The sequence below is a fragment of the Scedosporium apiospermum genome (assembly GCF_000732125.1).
Source record: "Scedosporium apiospermum strain IHEM 14462 chromosome Unknown SEQ_SAPIO_0176, whole genome shotgun sequence".
Classification (NCBI taxonomy): domain Eukaryota; kingdom Fungi; phylum Ascomycota; class Sordariomycetes; order Microascales; family Microascaceae; genus Scedosporium; species Scedosporium apiospermum.
Window position 1 is genome coordinate 1,096,880 of NW_015971877.1, and position 23,459 is coordinate 1,120,338.

Here is a 23,459-nt window from a genome sequence, read left to right on the forward strand (position 1 = left end):
CATACTTGATGAGCGCTTTATGCAAAAAATATAGGCCCAAGAAGACAAAGGAAAAAAGAAAAAACTCCTAGTAATGCAGAGAACCCTTTGGAGGGTGTCCAATAACTTGAATTCAAAGTTTAGTGTCACACTTGCAACTAGCTTCTCCCCAACTACTCCTCCCGTATACATACGTTTAGGTACTAGAAAATGTTAGCATAAGCTCTCAGAAGACACTCGAGTGGAAGGTTGTATAGTTCGCTGCTACTTACTAGATGCTGATTGGCGCCATTCCGTCAAGGTGGTAGCCCCAATTGGCATTACTCTCCTCTGTTACCAGCCAGTCGTAGGGGAATTGAACAAGGTTGCCTCTCGTAAGGCCAAGAAGTTCTTCAGCTTCATCCCGGCTGAGGACATCCTCGAATACCAGACCTCGTCGGCTGGTCTTCGTCGTGCCTCGTCGACGACGCCTCATCGAGCCGACATTACCGTGGACAGATCCCGAGGTGTCGCGCGACGCCGGCTTTTCCGAAGGCAGGAAGGTAGTCCGTCTCTTCTCCTTCAGCGGATCCAAGAACCTGGTCGTGTGCGTTGGCTGCTGTTCCAGGGCAGGGAACGGGATATCTCCTGGAGGGAGGACAGGGGACGGTTGATCTTGGGAGTAAGCTGTGACGATCTTCTCTAGATCCAGACCTGGGGTAGGACGGTTCTTCGACGCTTGTTCGCCTCCATTCTCAGCTGCAGAAGCCTTCTTCTCATCGAGCTCGGTCTCGTCTTCAGTCGGCATGACAATGGCTGGGTTAGAGTCAAGCCCGGAAGATATGACCTTCTCGGACACCTGCTCCGTAGCGGGAGGACCATGTTCACCACCCTTACTCTGTGGCTTTGGAATCTTGTTCAGCCCCATCTGGCTCATGTGGAACTTGTTTGCATATTTGGTGAAATCACGATACTCGCCCCACGTCTTCACCTCAGAATCCGGCATGCATCGGAATACCTCGCGGTACAGCCGGGTATTATTTTCCGCCGTCCTGTTCCAGACGTCTTCGAAGAAGCTGGGATTAAGCGGATCCCGCATGCAGTTCTTGTCAATATATGCGAGTTTGATGTCCGCGGCAAGAGGGTGCGTCGCTTCATCCCTGCCATCTAGTTCGGGAATGGCTGGAGGGCCCCCGATATCCGTGTCGTCAAGAGCTGGGAGCGTTGGGAGCTGGCTGGCCCTGGGTAGACCAAGTTGCTCGGTAGTCCGGCGATTCAAAGCAGGGACGGGGGGTAGGCGATCGCCGGGATCAATGCTGGAAGCAATGTCACTCTGGCGACTGGAGGAAAGGGGCCGGGAGTTATGATGATGGTGGTGGGAGAACTTCTTAGGGCTATCAAGAGTGCCCTTGCCCTCTGGGGAGATGTTGTGAAGCAGGACTTCGCGGCCATCCACAACAATAGAATCTCTGCCCTGGTCAACACCGAGTTTGGCTGCTGTCTTCCACCGGTCCTCTCCGAAGCCAGCAACCTCACGCTCGTGGTCGACATTACCCGTGATTCGCGGGTCGAATTCAACTTGTTTTCCTTTAGAGCGAATGCTCGCTCTATCATCCTCATCCGTCGGCGGCTCGGCATCGCGATTGAAGCTCTGTACGTGCATCAAGGGCGGCCTCTTGGGTGCGAGGTGCTCCTCCGAAGGCTCGGGGCTTTTGGTCTCGCCGTAGATCTTGTCCATATCTTGCTCGAATTGGGCCTGTTGGCTCATTTCCGCCTCTCGGTCCAAAACTATCTGCCGTTCTTCGGCCTCTATTTCGTCGACATCAAGACCCAAATGCTCTCTCATTAGGCGCATGCGCAAAGTATGGGCGAACCGTGAGACCTGGTAAGGCTTTCCACCCATGGTTGACCAGATCATGTCAGTATCCCTGATAATGGCGGCTACTTCGGAGTCTCTGTTCCCAAGCATGGATCGTTCGTTGATATTGGCCGAGCCAATCAGAGCAACACGGTCATCAGCGATGATGATCTTGGCGTGAATGTATAGCTGCTCAGTAACCAATATATCATTGTGAAGCTTCCCCCATTTTCGAAGGCTGTAAAACTGGATATAGTCTTCTGGATCGATTCCAACAGCGCGGAGACGCTCAAAGATGGAGCTTTCGCCACGACATATACTCCTGTACTGGAATTGAACAATCAAACGAACACTCATACCAGGCTGCTCATCTACCGTGCTCTCAAACCCAGGCATCAATGGAATGAGGATGAAGCATTTCCAGTCATCCTGGTTCTGGTATGCGCGAATAATTCGATCGACGAGGGCGTCGCCAATGCGATTGACGACCTTGGTGTTGTAAGCCTGAGTACTGGTAACAAAGAACTGGTTCTCGATGTAGACGAAATGCTCCGAATCCTCAATCATCTTGACGTAAGCGTTTTGAATGCTGACTTCCGTGTCGTAAGTCCCAAGAGACCATGCGGCAGCGGAGCGCAGAATCTGGACCTCGCAGGTGCCTGAGAGTCCCATATCCTTGTATTCGCCGGGTCTCGAGTCAGGGGGAGGTAGAAGGAAGGGGAGAGCTCGAGTGGGCTTCCGACCACGACGTAGGTAGTTCCATCGCTGAACAAAGTGTCGCGTGAGATCGCGGGCGGGCTGTCCGGCCAACTGCATTCCAACGTCATGCCAAGGCATTCGAGGGGTGACCTTGCGGTCATACATATCATCGTACGGCTGGTGGAGGCGGAAGAAGTCGTGAACCCTTGGATTGGAGTAGTCCTTGCCGAGGAATACTTGGCAATTTGCCGGATCTGCGGGGAAGCCACCGTCTTCAAATCCGGTGGGCTTGTCGTCCTCGAGAGGGTGTTGAGGGCAATCCCAGCGGCCGAAACAGAGATCGATACCACCCAAGAACACGATATCGTGATCCACGATGCAAAGTTTCTCGTGATGCGCGAAGAATAGCTGGTTCTTCTTGAACTGGTTGGGCGAGCGTTGCACAAAGATGTTCGGATGCAGGTTATGAAGCGAAATCTTAGTGTACTCCGAGTCGATGGGAATGGCGGACTCGACGTTTCGGTAGATAATGACAAAAATTTTGACGCCTTCGCGGGCCTTCCGTTGCAGGAGCCGGTCGAGTCGCCATTTCTGGCTGATTGCCGCTGGACGGCGCAAGTAGAGTTCGGGACTAAGCCACCAGTCGTGAATGTAGATCACATTTCGGGCCATGTTAATGGCCCGCGACACGTTCCACATGTAATCGCGACCGTCGACAAGCCACTCGGCGAAAACGCCGGTGCGAACCGGTGCAAAACTGTCAAAGCGATTCTTCTCATGCCACCGCGTATTCTTTAGCATCGTCCGCACAGACTCCTCGAACTGTGTCATAACCACCTCTTTCCGGGCAAATAGCTTGACCTTTCTTTCCGACGTCTGGATAGTTAGGGTATGGTGTTTCGGGTGCTTCGCCTCGCGCTTCTCCTGGGGTTTCTCCTCTGCCGCCGATGGATCCGCCGTATCCATCATCTTCTCGCCGATCTGCTTCAAGGTGCTTTTCTTTGAGATGATGGTGAACTTTGGATCAACTAAGTAGACATCGTAGATGATCATGTTCTCGGGCGACTCGACACAAACGATGTAGCTCTCACGGACAAGGAACCACTTGCGGCTATGGCGTGCAATCACCTTCTTGGGAGTCAGGACTCGCCGGAAATCCATGCCCTTAGAAGACTGGATGTGTAGGTAGCATTCCTTCCCGTGGAAGCTACCCTCAGCAGCCAATCGGACACCCAGAGCGGAGAGCTCCAAGAATCGGCACAGGCGATTGCTGTCGGCTCGGAACATGAGCCAACGAATCATGTCTTGAAGATATTTCTCCAGCAGGCGACGTTGCCTTTCAATGTGGCGCTGCTTTATCACGAATGCTGCCTGGGCGGCGGTCTGGCCAGTTACAGATCCTTCGGCGGCGGATAGGTCACCTTGATCTGTAAAAGTTGATCTCAGCCTCCGGTGTCCAGGACCCATTATTCTGGACCTTCGCCGTCCACCTCGGACATCCATCTCGCTGGCGGTGCCTTCTCCAGCAGTACCCTCGTCAGCAGTTTCTTCACCTCGCTGGCTCGTCACGCCCTCTTCGTCGCTCTCGTCGGCGTCGGCTAATCCTCGAACACCGCGAAGATAAGGGAAAGTCGAGAGAGGGAACTTGGGCTGTTTTCGCCTAGAACCATAGTCCGCGCTGCCAGCACCTCCGGGCAGGCTCCTCTGGATGTCTTTGGCGAACGCAAACTTGTAACGGAGGTGGAGCTCGTAAATGTCTCGAAGCGTACGTATGACCTGCCACTTCATCCGGCTTGGGCCGCTTCCGTACTCAAGATCAAGCGTAAAAACCCAATGGCGATCGCTGTCAGTCTTGTCAGGCTTGTCAGACTCTGGTGCCGCGGTGCTATCAGACACACGGACCTTCAGCTGCTCAAGAAGGACGGGTATGCGCTTGTTGCCATGCTCATCACGCTGTATCATACTCGCCAGCATGACGGCCGCAGGCGCGCCAGCCCGAAGTTCGGCCATAAGCTCTGCAGACTTAGTGTAGTCAAACCTATCATCCTTCTTGGTGCGCCAGAGTTTTATAGTGTTCTTTACCACGGCCGGCCACCTGGGCACAGCAAAGCTGGACGCACGGTCCGTACTAAAGAAAGTTCGTCGGGGGGTAGTGTTGTCGCCATCGGACATGCCACCACCGCCAGTGCCACCGCCAAAGTAGGTCATGCGCCGGAAGTGGCCCATCCGCTTTCCGGTAGGGCTGTCGACATCATCTGCCTCTTCCCCGGTATTCGTCCGATTTGGACCGGAAATCCACGAGGTGCCACGGCGCCAAAGGTCGCGGGCGGCGTCATCTCGGCCCTCCCCATCGGAAAGTTCCCGGTGATGCTGCATATCGGATGGTCCAGACAAACTCGCGCGTCTACTAATGAACCGTCGGCCAACGTTTGCAGCATCAGCCGAACTCTTGTGGATAGGTGTGTTGGGCGTAGAAGCGAAATCGGGCATCCTGGGACGGCGCATTTTCTTGGCACGCTGCTTCTTTTCCTTCATCGCCTTGCGTACTTCTTCCGCGGCAGCTTCGTCGGCCGTCTCCTCGGCATCGGCATCTGCGTCGCTATCACCGCCGCCTTCATTTTGTAGGTGACCGTTCCGGCTGGGGTATCTGCCGCCGATGGGTGAGCTTGGGAGTGACTGGCTCGCCATTTGAGGATCGACGGAGGGAGACTTTTGAGTTTGTAATGCGCCGGTCACCGCAAGCGCCTTCAACTTCGATATAAAGGAGGAAGGTTTCGATCTATTCCCACCATCGGGATCCTCCCAGGACGGCTGCCGGGAATGGGAGGCTGATTCCGGGACGCCATCTCTACGGGCAAACTGGACACTCCGCCGACCTTGTGGCACGGACGCAAGAGCATCATTTCCATTTTCCTGGCCGTTCGCCTCAAGCTCGCCGCTGGCCGTGGGTAGTTGTGTAGGCGATGGGGCCTCGAGGATAGGAGACATGTCCTGAGCTGGAGTCGTCGAGGTCTTTACTTCGGAGGAAACAGTGCCGTTTCCGGGGAGCGGCTTCCTAGGTGGCACAGAATTGTTCGGCGTACTGAGAGGAGGTAGGACCGCAGAGGCAGTAGGCGGCAGCTCGGTCACCGGCCAGACAGGCGGCGCGGCCCCAGGATTGGTCAAGGGCGATGGAGACTCGTCGAGCGACGCATTTTGAGTCGTGGCGGGCATCCTATGGGATGTAGGATAGGGGCCAACGCGAGGGCGGGGCACAAGATCGGACGAGTCGGGCAAGGTTCGAAGGAGCGGCACGGGGGTCGAGGGAAAGGTTCAACGCCCAGAGGTTGGCAATCAGTAGGCCAGGAGAGTCGATGGAGGGTTTGCTACGGCTTTCAAATCCAACATGATCAGAAAGAGCCTAAGATTAGCATCTAACGGCTGGAGGGAAAGTCTGCTAGCCAAGGTTTCAGCTGGGTTTGTGGAGAGGACCAAGGCCAAGAGATATTTGTCGCCGCTTGATACGGTTGATGGGGTTCGTCGTCCAACGTCGAATTGTCAGATAAAGGGGCAAGCTCGAGGCGTGGGGCGCATTCGAAGGAAATTGGCTTCCGGGGCAAGCAGGAACTGGGTAGCTACTCTGAATTGAGGAGATCGCCAGGGTAGGTGGTATTTGTGACTTTGGAGCACTCTATCCCCAAAAAGCCAGAGCCAACTCGAAAGTCAGTCTATTCTAGGAGGAGTGTGTGACTGCAGGTCACCAGGCATGCATATATTAGAAGGTTATGTCGGTCGACGGCTGGTTCAGCATTGGTGTAACGGGCCACGGGCACTGTGGACTGGTCAGTAATCAAGACAGTCGAGGCTCAGGTGCACTTGTGCCCTTCTTTCGGACGAGGCAAATCGGTCGAGACCGGGAGGGAATGTGTCTAAATTACCTTGCCAAGACGAATGGTCGTGCCTGCTGGATAAGTGTGGTGTAAGCTCAATCCGAATGAAATCGCAACGTCACATAAAGTACCACGTACCAGGAAGGTTAAGTTGGTAATATAGTACGACTCGGGAGTCGGGATGCAACTCTTTGTAAGAAGTACTTCGAAGGTCGTACTTCGTAACTCATCGTCACTTCATGCATCATTGATGTCTCGATCCTCAGTGGCTCCACTAACCCGGATTCTGTTGGCCTCACCAAATCAGCTTGCCCCGCTAATCTTACAGCTGCTCTCTCATTTGATACTCCCAAAACGGCCTACTTGGAATAGCCTCATTTGAAACAACCTCAATAACAATATGTGTACTTCGTACACTATGATGCCCATATAATATTGCACGGCGAGCTCGCCCTTCACCCCAAAATGCCCTCCACCTCAGCAAGTTGCTTCGTACACAGGTAGATTGCCAACACTGGGTGGCTATCCTTATCAACAGATCATAACGGTCCCAGTCAACTCCGATTTTATGCTTGAAAAGTGTATTCCGTCATGCTCTGGTTCGGGGTAAAGTCAATCTCCATTCCCGGTTTTGGGGGCCAAAATCGAAGCAAGTACCTCGGTACCTCGTCTCATTAATCATATTTTGCTACCAACCTCAGACCAAAACGGTCTCCTCGAGAACCAAGTCCTAAGTATTAGGTACATCTCAGCACAACCACACATCGATCCTAAGTGTACACTGCTTGTAGACTTTAGCAACCAAACGCGCCTGCACCGCGTCGCAGAGAAACTTCACTACACATACCTTCGTCCTATCTACCCCAAGAGCTGATTCACAGAACCCGACCAAGATGCCCAGGTATGTTAGCACCAACAACCCATTATCGTCAAAATTCCTCTTCTAATTTTGCGCCCGGTAGAGAAATAATCACTGTCCAGGCTGGGCAATGCGGTAACAGCAGTATGTCTGCCCGACCCCTCCACCCCCCCTCCTCCCCGCGAAACCGCGATAGTGCCACGATGTCGGCAATACTGCCCGATAACGCCCCTGTGCCAACTCTAAATCAGTCCCAAATAGCTAATACATTGCAGTTGGAAGCCAGTTCTGGCAGCAGCTCTGTCAAGAGCACGGAATCAACCAAGATGGTAATCTCGAGGACTTTGCGACCGAAGGCGGCGACAGGAAGGACGTTTTCTACTACCAGAGCGACGATACGCGATACATTCCCCGCGCAATATTAATAGACCTGGAGCCTCGAGTATGTCTTGACCCAGAATCTCGCCTATGTCTGCCTACTCTACGAACATCTGCGCAGCCGCTCACACTGCTTTCTGGTTCTAGGTCCTAAACGGTATCCAAACGGGTCCATACAAAAACATCTACAACCCAGAAAACTTCTATGTTGGCAAGGATGGTGTAGGTGCGGCGAATAACTGGGGTGATGGATACCAGACGGGAGAGTCGGTGTATGAGGATATAATGGAGATGATCGACCGCGAAGCAGACGGCAGCGACTCCTTGGAGGTAGGGCCCAAGAGACCTAGCTCCCGTCTCATTCACTTCGTTGACAATTCCTTCTCCTCTTTAGGGATTCATGATGCTACACTCCATTGCCGGGGGTACCGGTTCGGGTCTCGGTTCCTTCTTACTAGAACGACTCAACGACAGGTTTCCCAAGAAGATTGTCCAAACATATTCCGTGTTTCCCGACACGACAAACGCAGGCGATGTCGTGGTGCATCCATACAACAGTGTTCTCACACTCAGAAGACTGACCCAGAATGCCGATTCTGTTGTTGTCCTCGACAATGGTGCCTTGTCACATATAGCAGCAGACAGGCTACACGTCCAAGAGCCATCCTTCGCCCAAACCAACCAACTCGTACGTACTCTCCCTTATGGCCAGCGCCCCAGATTTCGATACTAACCGGTCATCGCCACAGGTCTCCACGGTCATGTCTGCCAGTACGACTACCCTCAGATACCCAGGGTACATGCATAACGACCTTGTCAGCATACTAGCGTCACTAATACCTACTCCCCGCTGCCACTTCCTTATGACCGCCTACACCCCATTCACAGGTGACCAGGTAGAGCAAGCGAAGACGGTACGCAAGACGACAGTGCTCGACGTCATGAGGCGGCTGCTTCAGCCCAAGAACCGCATGGTCTCGACAGTCCCCGGAAAGAAGAGCTGCTACATCTCGATATTGAACGTGATCCAAGGAGAGGTTGACCCGACCGATGTCCATAAGAGTCTCCTACGTATTCGAGAACGACGCCTCGCCACCTTTATCCCTTGGGGTCCGGCAAGCATCCAGGTGGCCCTAACTAGGCGCAGCCCGTATATTCCAATGAGCCACCGTGTCAGTGGCCTGATGCTTGCCAACCATACCAGCATTGCCACAGTAAGTCTAGCCAGAGATACCTTTTTTTTGGATAGCGTCCCCCTTATAACTAACGTTCAATTTCCATCAGCTCTTCAGACGAATAGTCAAGCAGTACGATGGCATGAGGAAACGAAACGCCTTCATGGAAGGATACAAGAAGACGGCACCCTTCGCAGAGAACCTAAACGAATTCGATGAAGCGCGAGAAGTCGTCACCGACCTCATTGCCGAGTACGAGTCGGCCGAAAATGCCGATTACCTTAACCCAGAAACAGGAGACAAGGCCACTTCGGCGGAGACGGATAAGCGTATGGCATGAGGGAACTAGATGGCGTTTGGCCCCCCTCCCCCGCCCCCGTGCGTCCGACCTCGACTTATATCCCCTCTCCACTAGTGCAGAGGAGCGATCGGTATCAACATGAACTTGGTTTTCTCGTCGTTATTTCAAGGCGGTCTCGGATTTTAGCCCGCTGTCAGGCGTAAGCGTTATTGGGTCGGTAATGAAATACCAAGAAAATAATGGGCTCGGATGAATTATGTTGAATACATATATTACTTATGTTCTTGCTTCATCCGTGCCATGAAATGATATTTTATGTGGTCAACTCCATACGGTCAACCAGAAATAACGACCGCGGTTAGTTAGCCAAGCAATATCCCGTACAATCATGCCCTTCTTCTAGTGAATGTAGTCTATGGTATAAAAAAAAGAAAATCCGAATTTTTTGGTCTAGTGCTAAACAGGGTATCATACAGAACGTTGAGGAAAGGGAAAGTTTTGTGATAACTAGCAAGGTAAGAAAGAGGAAGGACCCTCGAAAATTTCCGGCTAGATGGAGAACACACTCATGAATCCGAGTACGGATAGCCAATCAAGGTTTTGAGGAGGTCGAGTCCCATGGCCATCTCGATTTTGGGGAGAACAAAGGCGCAAGGGTATATTAAGGGACCCGCACAGAGGCAGTGATGGCAAGGACAGCCATGGGATCGCAAGAGTTGTGGATCGACGGATAAGCCTTCCATTCTTGGTAGGCAGGTCAGGTGACCGGTCATCAATGGGAGGAAGAAGATGGGGTTGCAGTGAAGAGAGAGCTGCCGCTGCAGGTGATTCTCCAAGAAAATGAGGCGGACGAAATGGCCAGCTTTGGAGGAGGATGGGGAGGATCAAGAAGATAACCCCAATATCATCTCCATATGCTCCACGCGGTCGTACTCGTCGTGATGCCGGATGGCAAAGTCTTGCCAGAAGGCCAAGCGGTGATCCCGATTCAGGTACGGGTGGAGCCTCCATATCTCGGGAGAGTAATTCTCGGCAAGGAACTCGAGGTCCACGTAATCATCGGTTTGGCCGTTGTTGCGCCGCTCGTAATGAACATGCAGCTTAGTAGAGAACTGGTGGTAGAGGTCTATAACGGGGACAGCCTGGCCTGTATGCAATCCAAGGTCTACGCTCACGGTGGGCGTGATCATCTCTGTCGCCTCGGATAGATTGGAGGGGATACCAAGGTTCCCTTTGCGGTCACGTTGTCAGCTTCGAAGAGAACATTTACTAAAGGTAAAATGCATTTAGAGCACCTCAGGAGACTAACCACAGATTATAATGTCCACGCTCACGGGGAGCTCTGGTATGGACGAGAACTCATCATCCCACCGACCCCCAGTGTGGACGAAAACTTGTATACAAGTGTTGCCGTGGGTTTTTGGTACGCAAATCCTACACGGAACCGCCGTCAGAGCCGTCGATGATTGCGATGGGAAAAGAATACAAAGAAACTATCGGACAAGGGAGGACGCTTCCGCACCTTTCTTCCGGCATCAATATAGCCGTTAGGCCATCCATGTCAGTGTCTACGCTCACATCGACATCTTCGGTCCGGCGCGAACCGCCCCTCAAGTACACGGCCCAGCCACCCAGAAATGCAAAAAGAATAGAATGGCGGTCAAAGAGGGAGAAGAGAAAATCGGCAGCGAGGCCGAGATGCTCGGGCGAGGGGCGGCGCGAGGCATGGTAGAGCTGGGAGAAGCGATTGGTATCGTACACCTCCGCGGCTGCCGGTCCCTCCATGTTTCGGCGCTTAAAAGCTTAAAAAAGGACCTAAAAGCTCGGCTCCGAAAGCTAAGGCGGCGGTGGGGGGGAAGGGATCCCCCTTCTATTCGGATGTGGGAAATGAGACCGTATCCCGGGGTATTAGTCGGCCTGGCTCTCTTTTGGGGTATTGGGGTAGATTGCTATCGGGGGCAAGACGCAGCACCTCTCCAAGGATTTAAAGAGAGCGCGGCTCGGTGACCCTCCGACAACATAGAGGCAACCACTCCACTAACGCAGGAAGTGTGATGGGGGTTGCATGCGAACCACCTAACGCCCAAAAGCTCAAAGCAGCCCGTCACCAATCAGTCATGGGACGCAAGTGGTGGAAAGAGGGGGGACATGTTCGCCTTGGTTATTATCCTCTTCTTATTTTTTTCCCTCATTTTCCACTTTTTTTATGAAGCGTCCATTAGCGCCGAGGCTCCAGCAATTCTGTGTCCCTTCCTGCGTATTTTTCACGCGCATCTCTCCAAGCCATAGCTGAGTAATCGGGCGTTTGGGAAATGGAGTTGTAAAATATCGATGTTCCTCTTTTTTTTCCTCCCCTTCACTTCAGCTTCTTGGTTGGGTGTCTTCGGCGTTCGTTGTCCTTCAGTTCTCCACTGGCCGGGAGACGTCATCCTATCTCGGGACGTAATCGAGCCAATTATGTCAACCTATCGTTGGCGAATCTTTTGATGAACCTTGGTGCCTCGTGGGCTGGGTGAGGTCTAGGAAGACACTAAGCTAGGTCGGGAAGAGTTACCATGGCTGGCATCCAGAGAATCCCACCACACATTGGTCTTGGGCTGAACACTGGTTGCTGTAGCCGAGTTTGGCGCCATCTGCTAGGCAAGTACTGTTAAGACCTTCCAGATGGGTGACATCATTCATTCCATTGACATCCATTTTCGGGGTTCGGGGTGCGGGGTGGACGAAACAGCTCTGGTCGGGGAACGTCAAACGAAACGGCGAGTTGGGTTTCGATCCGAGTCAAAGGTCGGATGGAAGATTTGGTGAAATGATCAACGTCGATACACGGAAACAAAAGCCTGGCGAGAGCGAAGGGTAGTTAATATTTGGTAGGCAGTTTTGTATTACGGCATCGGGAGTCAATATCAATCGACTTTGCACACATGCGTGCCCACGCGAAATGAGAGCTTGGCTTTGGCTATCCTTCCACCACGTATTCTTATTAGCTGTACCATTCAGTCGGTAAATGAGATAGGACGGGAATTCAATGTAGGATTATTGTAACTTCCAGCGGGACAAAGTCGACATAGCATTGGGCTGCTATAAATTGGAGGGTGCCGCGGACACTGAAAGGGCGGTTCAAACGGACGGCGTGTTAGGTGATGGATAAACGATTGTCCAGCCTCTCCGCAATAAAACAGTCACACCAGGCGAATTCAAGCTCGGCTTAGATGAAGGATGGAGCCTGGAGGCCGTCTACTTTGCATTAGGACGTGTTGGCCAGCTGCTATTAGCATTGAATCGGTGGTATTCTCGAGCCTAGAATGGGTAGGCGCAAGAAGAGAGGTGGAAGGACACCAGAGCAGCGGGCAATAGGAGGAGAGGGCAGAGAGACGATGTTAGACTTTCAAAGAGGAATATACAATCTACACCTTCAAACAACCCTGATTATATATAGTAGGACATAAACCTCTCTACCCTTTGGTGGAAAATAAAATGATGTATGCCCAATGAAGGATTTCGAATGCCCTCGCTTCTCGATATACTTCCATCATCCGACGCCACAATGAGATAAACCTGACGCAAAGCAAAAGCGAAGCCAAGTATATTAACATGTACGAAGTCTTCCGGTTGTTGGTTCTGTCTCCAACAATAAAGGGAAATTCAATTACAGTTTTCCATCATTCCCCTTTACACCGCCAATAGTTACCAAAAGTAAGAGACCTTCAAGTTCCCTTTAGATGACTACTGTTCATCCTCGAAGTAGTCAAGAACATGTAGCCTGGAAAGACGAGATTTCTAACTAGCGGTTATTCCTTTAGTGGCTAACACCGAGAGCAAGATCGGCAAGGGCCACGGCAACCTCCCACAGCCCGAGCAGCCACCTCCACCCTCTGATTGGCAATCGATGGACACCAGGCCTGGCAACATCAGTGCTGGGGAAGGCGAGAGAAAATCCGGTACTGGTTCCCATAGCACTACTGGGCTACAAGGCGCGGAATTGACTTCATCTGCAGTCAGCGAAGGAAAGGACAACCTAAAGAGACCCCCCAAAGAATAGTCTCTGAAAAACCAAGGGCGTATCCGAAGACACACGGGATGTTTAATGAGAGATATCAAACAGACAAACGGCCGACTCCCAGTCCCCGTCCCCGTGGGTTTTGTCATACGTGAGGATAAGTCTACTTGCGTATAGTGTTTGAAGCTAGATCTGTCTCTTTAAAGATGATGCCGAATTGTCGAACACCTAAACTGGCCTTGAATCAGTATCAGGACAACTCAAAGCATAAACCCGGGGATGGAGACTTGCATGGACCTGTGTTACAACATTTAGGGCTTTTCAAGAACCAATATTCCACAAAATTATCTGAATAGAATATGCTCTGACCAGAACATAGAGCAGAGAAAGCATTGATACTGAAACACCATGTACAAGACACCTTTGATGGCCAGGCTCAGCCTACGTCCTTGAGGTTTACCCCTGACAGACAAAGGCATCCCCTTTATCCTAGTCCTCCAAAGGGACATCAATTGACGTATCACCACATTCACAGCGATCATTTAAGGGTGAAGGGGGCTGCCTTCAACTTCCACTGGAACTCCAGTCTGAATGGCCAAGCTAGATGGCTGGCTGCGGGCGGCTCTTGCTGCTTATGCCTGCTCTCAACTGGTGGGTGGCTCTTGCCACTTACACATGCATTGGCCCTTGGCAGACCAGCTCGAAGGGACAACTTGGAATACTTTATACTCAACACGAAACTCCCCAGCCCCCGGTTCCTTCGATGATATTCTGGAAGCTTAACCTGAAGCCAGACAAGGCTGCCTTTCTCAAATCCATAAATTCAGTTGATTCCTGGGGTTCCTAGCACTGCCAAGTAAGAAACTTGGCCTGCATTCCTCTTATTTATCTTGCTCCTTCCTCTCCCTATAACATCGACCCACCCCCCCTCTCTTCCTCTCTCCCTCTCCACAGATCTCAGGAAAATAAAATCGAAAAACCGCTCTCTCCCTCTCCCTCTCCCTCTTCCCAACCCAACCTCACTCTCACACCTCTCCAAACCCGCCTTCGTCAAGATGGGGGCCGACAAGAGCGTTCTAGACGCGATGAGGGTAAGTAACACACCAACTCCTCCCCTTTCCGAGCTCTTCCAGCAGCTAGTTGGGATACTCAACGAACGATCCAGGCGGAGTTGGGCAGCGACAGGTTGCTGGAGCTGCCCTTGGAGCACAAGACTAGCCGCTCTGAGTACCCCAGTCGCGCCATTCGGTCGGTACCGGTTGTTCGTGATTCCCATATTATGTCCCTTTCCAACAAGTTCAAGAGTAAGTCTCTCACTTCCCCATGGCTTGGTTCCCGAATCTGGTATGTTCGTGGCTCAAATTATCTTCCTAGGCGCCATCGCAGGCGGCGAATTTAACGATAGTGATGCCGAAGCCGTCAGGGGCCTGGATGATCTCGGAGGACCGCGTGTCTATGCTGGTAACGCCCGGGCTGCGAGGTGAGTAACGTAACGTTTCTACTTCTTCGCAAGAGAGCTGGAAACTAAGTTTATGTTGACATTTTTAGGCCCCTCGTCGCGGCCCCTCCCCCACGGACTTCGGCACTTGGCCCCAATGCTCCAACGGCAGGAGAATCCTCGTCTCGAAGTGGACCTCCTTCTCGCCAAGTTCCGGCAAGAGCACCCATGGCTCAAACGCAGGCTCACATTCAGGCCCGCCCTCAGGCTCAGCCTCAAACAAGGGTCACCCAGCCCGGCGCAAAGCAATCTACTCCTGTGGCTGCCTCGGTTACACCTCGTAGTGGAGTTGCCCAAACTAGCGCCCACAAAGGTCTAGCTCCGGTGCGTACCGGACTTGACCAGGCTGCTCCTCATCTGCGCGCCCCTTCTGCCAAACAGCTGCAGGCAGTACAGCCCCAAGCTGTTAGATCTGTTGCACAGGCGGTTGTGGCCACGCCCTCTGCTATGAAGAAGCCGACCCAAGGCTTAGCTTCTTCGAGATGGGCTACCGAGGACGTTGCCCAGGAGAGCACTGCCGCGTCTGGCGTGGCCTCGCCGGCGGCTGGAACAAACCTCGCTACCAAGGTCAGAGACGCGTCCAAGGAAAGTGACGAGGTAAAGACGACGGCATCTGCGCCATCCGAGGCCGGTCGATCAACCCCGCTGGTGGCCAAGTTTGCAGCGTTGAATTTGGATGAATGCACTGCTAAGCTCAGTAGCGCGGAGAATACGGACTCGAAACAAGGACATGGCACTCTCCCGGTAATTCCAAAGACCAACACAAAAGCTCCCCACAAGGCTCTCTCTCCAGTCCCTAGCAAGGCAGTCGGTGACAAGGAACACTTGAGCAAGCCCAAGAAGGTTAAAGAGGGCCAGGCTGGAATCGCATTTCAGATGAGTGGCCATCTCGTGGGCCGTGACATGAAGCGCCAAACTTGCGAAGTAGTCCTCAAAATCAGAGGGGTTAGGGGAGCTAGGTTTGAAGTTGAGCTCGAGGGCAAGGTCGCTGCGAGCCATAACGTTCTCAACTTGTTGATTAGTGGGCAGACTGACAACATTTGCACCCTCAAGTTCAGGACTGAGGACAACCTTGTTGCTCCTTATACCCTGGATTTCGAGACCTCGGCTCGATGCACACAGTTCGTGTTTTCACTAAAAAACCTGGAGATTGCCACCAAGTTGCAGCTTGAGAATGAGTTGAAGCGGAACGAACCTGTGGTCCCCACCCCAGTTCTTACCCCGGCTGTTACTCCAGCTCTTACCCCGACGCCTACCCCTGCTCTTATTCCGGCCCTTACCCCGGCTATTGCCCCGGCCGTTCCGACCAATGCTGTCGAGCCAGTGAAGCCGGAATCGGCAGGGAATGGAAGTAAAAGGGTCACCTACACGGCCGAGGAGCTTCACGGTCTCAAGCCAAAAGCAGTTGAAGGCCTCGACGCGATCAGGGAGAAAACTAGCCAGCTCCGGGCCCACCCTCGTTCTGCGGCGGCCCGTTTTTCCGGCTCTGTGGCGGCCAATACCTCGCCGGCTCCCCCAAGGACACCTGTTAGGAAGGTGGAACAGACCGGCGCTAACGATGATGAGGTTGAGCCCTCTGACGAGGCGTCTAGAATGAGGAAGAAGATGGCCGAGCAACTCGAGTGGCTATCGCATGGCAGCGCTAGGAAGCTTGGCTTGTAAGGAAGTTATGGTAACTGTAAGACATGCTGGGCCCAATTGATGTTTCGGCGTACGCGGCGTCCATGAGTTGCGTTGATATTGGTAGATTTTGGTGCGTTTTTCATTTTTCGAAGTCCAATCATGGTGTCGTTGTTACTCCAGTGTCGACATTTGAAGGAAGAAATGCAAATGTTCAACGTCCGTAATTATCTTCTCAACTGTGTACCCATCCCTCATCCATCCGACTCACTACCACTTCGTCCACTTTTAGACGCTTCTCCACGATTTGCTTGCCATTGACTAAATCATTCTCCACGGCGCGGCGCTCCGCCGCCTCCTCATCCTTAGCGATGCCCGCCTCGACATGTCTCCTCACCAATCTCCTCTTCGCCACCTCAAAATCCACCTCCACAAACCAAAGCTCATCAAACAACGCCGCCGCATCCCTCCACACGTCCTCATCCAGCGCCAAATAATTCCCTTCGACGACCACGACGCGATGACTCGGCAGGATCTCGATGTCGTCTTCTTTCGGGTCCTTGACGGCGTGGTCGAAGCTCGGGGCGTAGATGGGTTTAGAGTCCGGAGTCAGCGGTCCTCTCAGAGAGCGGATGAGGGCGAGGAAGGCGGGGGCGTCGAAGGTGAAGGCGGCGCCGCGGCGGGCGTGGGCGGTTTGCGGGTCGGGCATGGAGGAGAGGTGGGCGCGGGTGTAGTGGTAGCCGTCCATTGGGAGGGAGATTGCTGTGGTGGGGGATTTGGTATTGAGGCGGGTTGTGACGAGGTGGGCGAGGGTGGTTTTACCTGGGGTGAGTCCGTCAACGTCATGGGGGCGTGAGCTGGGTGGGGGGGAGATGGGGTGGCATCTTGGTGTTGAGGTTGGCTTACCGGAGCCTGGGATTCCGGATATTCCAATTACTAGGAGACGGTTAGTCGAGGCTCGTAGGAATAGGAACGAAGGATCAATGGCTGTGTTTTATGCATTCGTGGATGAGGGCTGCGGCTTACAGAGTCGTTGGTTGTCGGGAGTGTTTTGGAGCTTGTTCCAAGCTTTTTCAACAAGACGAGAGACTTGGTCCTCCATGATTACTTAGGATAAGAGTTTACGTATGTTTAAGAATTCAGGTGCTTCTATTGTAACTTAAGAGAATCCGCGTAGATCGAGTATCATCACGATCGACGTCTGGTGGTGGTCGTTCAGGTCAGGAAGGTTGATGGAGGGGTAATTCGACATAGCAACCCCGCCTTAACCTGCAACGAGTTGATGGCGACTTAGACCAAACACGAAAAACACGAAAGCTTGCAGGGAGTGTTAAAGCACGGCCGCGTTTCTCCTGCCATTGTTTCCATAGAATAATGAAGGTCTCTTGAATAACTAAATAATTATACAAGATCCTCATATTATCATCGAGAAAGTATTTCCCATGGAGATGCGAGAGCTGCAGGTTGGAACCAAATCTGACCCAAAGATTTACATCTGCAGGTCCGCTGCTATGGCGACGGTTTCGGGACGGGACAGCTTGATTCATGCTCTGGCGCGTGATTAGCGCAACACCGTCTCGTCCACTAAATTAATTGAGATTTTGCCAAAGAGTCAGACGCCTCTCAGTTGGCCAGTAGCTATTTTTCTTTTTGGTCTCGTCGCCGGGTTGACTCGATGGATGTTTCGGTCTTCACGCTGAGGCGTGACGTCAGATAAACTCTGACCTCCTCTGGGCGTCCGACTCGGACATGTCCACAGAGCTTGGCAGGATTAGCAAGACCACGCAGGAAGAAGCAGACGCGTGGAATGCGTCAATGGAATGTGCAGAAAATGCAGAAAATCCAGGAACGAGGAAAAAAAGAAAAAAAAGAGGCGCGGCCCGGTCTGGCAAGCAGCCGGGCGGGGATTTCCTGTGCCTCACCCTCGTTTCTTTCGCTCAGTTGCGTCAGCTATTACGACGAGGTTGGTGAAGCCAGAAGGGATGGAAGCAGGTCCCAGTACGATGTCGCAGTGAACTTCGGACTGTGTCCCAATCTGATGCTCCAGCAGCCATGATAACGATGATTGGATCGGACATTGACCTGGGCTGGAAAAGTACCGTGGCGCTCTGTTCAATTAACTCCCGTGATTGGCTCGAGCTCCGTACCGCCTTGGCCTTCCCAGCCACGCTGGTTTTTTTAGCAAAATCCAATTGTCCGCAACATATTGGGAATTTTGACCAATCAGGGATAGCACCCAGCCACGCGTCCCACAGAAAATTAGGCGTTCTGTGCTGAATTTAAGCATGGTTTGTTTAAAACACCACCTCCGAAAAGTACTATGTACCCTGCAGTGCTGGAGTGGCCCCACCTTTCCACCACTGGCGACAATGATCAATGACGGGTGTTAGCACAAGAATGCCGATGCCCGCTTTTGTACTTGTGAGGTGCCCTATTAGAGGAGCACGACTTGTACAGGCCTGTCCTATCCAGTCCGCCCCCCCCTGGATTGCTACGCTACCAACAAAAGCAGGGATCAATAATAGTAGATCGCTGCTAAAACTGCAGAGCATCGATCCGCCGCCTCCTCAAAGGAACTGATCGACCTCAAACCACACCTCTTCCCTCGCACCTTCCTTTCCGCACTCTGAAGCTTTTTGTTCTGATGCTCGCAATCTTGGGCTCACTCTTTCCCCAAGTTTCACATTTTGTTTCTCCCGTCTACGTCGTCATCCTTTCCTAGTTTTCGTCCGATTCGACTTTTGGGAATGTGTCTCTCCTTTTCGACTGTTTCTGAATGTCAACAAACGAGATAGCAAATGTAAACAACATCAGCGGCCCCCTCCACTACTAACCCCCCAACAGCACCACACCGGGCCCTCGATATATCGAGCCCTTTTGACGACTGCCACGAGCTCTCATCATGTCCGGCAAGCAAAAAACCCATCCCCTCAATGGGGTGCACACAGCGGGAATCTTTTCCGACATGACGGTCGACGGCCCCGAGATTGGCACCCTTGTCGTTATCGTCGACAGGGCGAAGAACCTCCCGAACCGCAAGACCATTGGAAAGCAAGATCCTTACTGCGCAGCACGACTCGGGAAGGAGGCGAAGAAGACGAAGACGGATATTAGAGGCGGACAAACTCCAAGATGGTAAGCCTAGCGAACCGCAACCATCTCGAAGGAGGGGGGGCAGTCTTGGTCTATTCTCCCCGTTCTTCTGGCATCGCTGGAGATTTTTGACTTTGGCATTGTCCGTACTAACTCTCAAACTTGTAGGGACCAAGAGCTCCGATTTACCGTGCACGACTCGCCTGATTACTACCAGTTGAAAGTGTCCGTTTTCCACGACGATAAGAAGACCGACTTGATAGGCGAGGGGTGGATTGATCTGAAAGAGATCATCGTTCCTGGAGGCAACCAGAACGACCTGTGGCATAACCTATCATGCAAGGGCAAATACGCAGGCGAGATCCGCGTCGAACTGACCTACTACGATACTCGGCCCAAACCCGAGAAACCCGTGGCCAAGCCGAAGCCTATCCAGACAGACCAGGCCGTCAATGGGGCGAGCCAGCCGCAGAGGTCTCCTATCAAGAGACGTCCGCTTCCTTCAGACCCTGTCACCGGCGAGGACCCGCATCCCAAAGAAGTAGCGCCAGCTCCAGCTCCAGCTCCCGCCCCGGCTCCCGAACCCCTGCGACCCCTTCCCAGGAAGCAGCCCTCGGCGTACATACCCACTCAATCTCCTCTTCAAGCCGTCGAGTATGGAACACCACCTCCTCAACCGCAGCCTCCGCGACAATATCCGCCTGAGAACTATGCGCCCAGTCAAGCTGCAGCCCCCCCTCCACCTCAATCCCAACATCCGCGACAGTACCCGCCTGAGAACTACGCCCCTGAGAGCTACGTGCCTAGTCAAGCCTCCGCTCCTGCTCCTCCTCCTCAATCACAACATCCGCGGCAGTACCCACCCGAGAACTATGCGCCTAGTCACGCCCCGGCTTCCAGTCCTTCTCTCCCCCCTCAGCCCCAGCTTACACGACAATATCCGCCGGAGAATTATGTGCCAACGAGTCAAGCTTCTGCTCCTGGCCCTTCTCCTCCTCCCCCTCATCAGTCTCAGCCTCCGCGACAGTATCCGCCTGAAAATTATGCGCCTAGTAGTCCCGTTCCTCCTGTGCCGCAACCTCTGACCCCTCGACAATATCCGCCTGAGAATTATGAGCCTTCCAGTCAACCATCCGTCCCTGGTCCTCCTTTCCCCAAACCCCTAACCCCTCGGCAATACCCACCCGAGGATTACGCGCCTACAGGTCAAGGTCCTCCTCCCGCTGCGCCGGCCCATGGGCCTGCGCATTTGATCCAGTATGAGACTCCTCCCCCGCCGCCTCGGCGCCATACGGATCGATATGACAATTCTCCTCATCAACTCGACGAGCGAAACTACAGCCCCAGCTACTCTGCTCAGCATTTCGACCGTCATGATACCCATAATCAGTTCAGTCCCGCCCCTGAACATTATACCCCGCCTCCGCCTCCTCATATGGATGAGCAACGATTCGAACTTCCCCCCGATGATGAGCGACCGCCTCCGCCACCAGTTCACCGATCTAGGACTAGTAGTGCCCATGAACTGGTAGTGCGGGGTGCGTTTGACACATCACCCCAAAAGGGGACACCGCCGATGAGGCACGACGTGCTGAGAAACGAAGCTCATCGTAACTCGGTGTCTAGGCCCGTGTATCAGGCCTACGACGGGGGATCTGCATCTCCTCACCAAGTAAATAGCAGTGGCTACGAGCCATCGCCTCCACGACATCAGCGCTACGATTCGGCAGCGCACGACGGCTATCAACGTGGAATGCAACCCAAGGTCGAGGACGCTCCGGACTCTCCTACGCCTGCCAGGTATCACGCGTACCGTCAGAGCGATGCTCACTCATCATCCCACAGTTTTGACGATACGCGGTACGAGGACAATCCTACCCCGGCTCCCTTGAACCTGAGTGGACGCGGTAGCGCGGCTTCGGGACAATACAGCCCCTCTCATGTATCTTCTCAGCCTTCTTCTCAGCCTTCTTCTTTCGAGCAGCCCAATGGATATGCACCGGCGTCTTCGACAGTGTCCGCATCTCCGTCGGAACATATTACTCCGTATAGGCCTCCGGTTCATGACTCTGGCGATCGCACTAGCGATTACCATCAGCCTCCGCGAACATCTCCTGCCGTTGACCCTCATAATGGCTACCGCCAACCGTCGCAATCCAGCCATCATGCTGACTTTGACAACCGCCACCGTTCTCCCTCGTACTCAGAGTCATTTGACCCAAATCTGCAGGACGACCCTAACTTGAGCACTGCACTTGTCCCGCGAAAAGCCTTCCTGGCCTCGGGCCAATATAATATGCAGGGCCATAACGAACTTGCCGACACGCAGATTGTGAAGGCCAACACCTTTGCGGCGCTACCAGCTGTGCCTCCATCGCTTGTACCGGGTGTGGACCCCGCGTTAGCCCGAGAGGTTTCGGACCGAATCTACGAGGAGCGCCGTCTTGAAAGGCAGCAGAAGGCCCAGAGCGTGGCAACGCCGCCTCAAGTACTGCGTGGTAGAGCCGAGTCCTATGTCACCAATGCGGGGTCGCCAGCCGCATATGGTTCGCCAGCGTACGACGCGAGGTCTAACGCTAGCTATTCACACGTTCAGCAGCAGCAGACGCCTACGAGATCGAGAGGGATCTCGCGCAGTCCCGGACCAAGCCCACAGCCGAGCCCGCGTCCGAGCCCGAACCCGAACCATACCATCCGGCGGAAGTCGGTCAGCCCCGTGCCACCGCCTGCGGAGAACCGGAGACGGTCGGGAATCCCGTTCGGTCCCGACTCGTACGATGCGTTTAACCCGAATTTCTCAAACAAGGACTCGGGAGGTCCCAGGGATGAGTATTTCGATGCTGACGGCAGCAAGATTATCACGCATGATGGCCGGGAGATTGATCCGTCAGATCACCTGCCTATGGAAACTTGGGCACCGGAGCCGGAGCCGAGGGAGAAGAGGAGCGGGTCGTTTGGCACCCAAGGTTACGACTCTCTCAGGGGGTCGCAGCCGCCTCCACCGCAAAGCGGTCGCCGCCAGCTGCGCATCGCGGGTCGACCTCAGTCCATGGCCGTCGTCCCCGCGGGGTACATGGACGATCAACCGCGAACCCCACCTGCTCCTGGTAGTGCCGGGCGTAACAGGTTACAGAAGAAGTCAAGCCGATTGCCAGCGCTACCATCCTCTACGTCCCCTGCGGGATCAAGTCCGCTGGCACCGATCTCATCGCACAATTACAACGCGGATTCGAGCGGTTTCACCCCTCCCCGGCCGACGCGCGCGAGCACGTGGGATAATTATCCCAGCGAAAACGACGCGCCGCAATACGGTAGCAGCCCCGGGAGAGGGATGGGCGGCAGCGGGCCGGTGATTCCTCCCAAAATTCCCATCCCGACCATGAGCGGCGCGCTTGTGACGACGGGCCGTAATAATGGCGGCGGGTACGGTGACGGAGACTGGGCGTTGATGGAGGAGATGAAGAGTATCGACATTGGTTCCGGAAGGTCGAGGAGGCGGTATGCCGGGTATTGAAGAAGATGATCGCCGTTGCCGGCCAGTCATTTCTTTGGTCTTCTTTCCTCACGCCTTTCGCCTTGTATACTAATTATAACTTATACATGTTTTGGGGGTTTTCACGGCGTTGGTTATTTGTTAAATCTTTTTGGTTTCTATTTCTCTTCCTTTTTTCTTCTTTTTTTTTTTTCTTCTCTCTTCTTCTTCTCATCCATCTGTTCTGTTCTCATCTTTTTGTTTTCTCATTTCCAAGAGACTTGAAGAAAATTAACTAGGGACACGGAGGGTTGGTTGGTGGTTGCGGTCAAACTTTCTCATACGTGTAATCGGTTGGGGGGTAAGGGTGGTTCGGCTTGGGGAATGTGATGATGGGAAAGTTAGGAATGTAGTAATGAAGATTTCAATGTTCCTTTCGGGTTACCTTTTTTGCCGCCTCCATTATTGCGTGGGGGTGCTTCTGAGTTGTTCGGTTAGGCGGTTTTACTTGATTTACTTTTTCCTTCGCAGACTGGGAGGCAAGATTTGAACATTCGGTGTCCAAGCAAAATGCACGGTCAACGCCTCAAAGAGCTACTGAGGCATGAGAGCGGGGTTGAGTGCGGCAGGGCAAGATTCATCGGCGGGGCCGCGTTGCGGAGCCCAAGATGCATCCGGG

General features: G+C 53.4%; 6 protein-coding genes across 6 annotated transcripts; 3 read left to right on the forward strand and 3 right to left on the reverse strand.

The window, feature by feature from the left end:
• Nucleotides 1-175: 175 nt before the first annotated feature.
• On the reverse strand, nt 176-5,728 carry SAPIO_CDS10848 (uncharacterized protein; the record flags this gene model as incomplete). The annotated part of the gene is made up of 2 exons (XM_016784386.1): nt 176-182; nt 252-5,728. The coding sequence occupies 2 exons, from the start codon at nt 5,726-5,728 to the stop codon at nt 176-178; spliced, it is 5,484 nt and encodes a 1,827-aa protein (XP_016638607.1).
• Nucleotides 5,729-7,277: 1,549 nt separating this feature from the next.
• SAPIO_CDS10849 (uncharacterized protein) lies at nt 7,278-9,136 on the forward strand (the record flags this gene model as incomplete). Its single annotated transcript, XM_016784387.1, has 7 exons — nt 7,278-7,285; nt 7,347-7,387; nt 7,519-7,685; nt 7,769-7,951; nt 8,016-8,309; nt 8,371-8,835; nt 8,906-9,136. The coding sequence occupies 7 exons, from the start codon at nt 7,278-7,280 to the stop codon at nt 9,134-9,136; spliced, it is 1,389 nt and encodes a 462-aa protein (XP_016638608.1).
• Nucleotides 9,137-9,981: 845 nt separating this feature from the next.
• SAPIO_CDS10850 (uncharacterized protein) lies at nt 9,982-10,882 on the reverse strand (the record flags this gene model as incomplete). The annotated part of the gene is made up of 3 exons (XM_016784389.1): nt 9,982-10,328; nt 10,407-10,531; nt 10,620-10,882. The coding sequence occupies 3 exons, from the start codon at nt 10,880-10,882 to the stop codon at nt 9,982-9,984; spliced, it is 735 nt and encodes a 244-aa protein (XP_016638609.1).
• Nucleotides 10,883-14,152: 3,270 nt separating this feature from the next.
• On the forward strand, nt 14,153-16,257 carry SAPIO_CDS10851 (uncharacterized protein; the record flags this gene model as incomplete). Its single annotated transcript, XM_016784390.1, has 4 exons — nt 14,153-14,188; nt 14,263-14,401; nt 14,472-14,577; nt 14,646-16,257. 4 exons carry the CDS (start codon nt 14,153-14,155, stop codon nt 16,255-16,257), a joined length of 1,893 nt encoding a protein of 630 aa, XP_016638610.1.
• Nucleotides 16,258-16,450: 193 nt separating this feature from the next.
• SAPIO_CDS10852 (Uncharacterized protein) lies at nt 16,451-17,317 on the reverse strand (the record flags this gene model as incomplete). Its single annotated transcript, XM_016784391.1, has 3 exons — nt 16,451-17,037; nt 17,122-17,151; nt 17,242-17,317. 3 exons carry the CDS (start codon nt 17,315-17,317, stop codon nt 16,451-16,453), a joined length of 693 nt encoding a protein of 230 aa, XP_016638611.1.
• Nucleotides 17,318-19,117: 1,800 nt separating this feature from the next.
• SAPIO_CDS10853 (uncharacterized protein) lies at nt 19,118-22,822 on the forward strand (the record flags this gene model as incomplete). Its single annotated transcript, XM_016784392.1, has 2 exons — nt 19,118-19,350; nt 19,477-22,822. 2 exons carry the CDS (start codon nt 19,118-19,120, stop codon nt 22,820-22,822), a joined length of 3,579 nt encoding a protein of 1,192 aa, XP_016638612.1.
• Nucleotides 22,823-23,459: the final 637 nt, after the last annotated feature.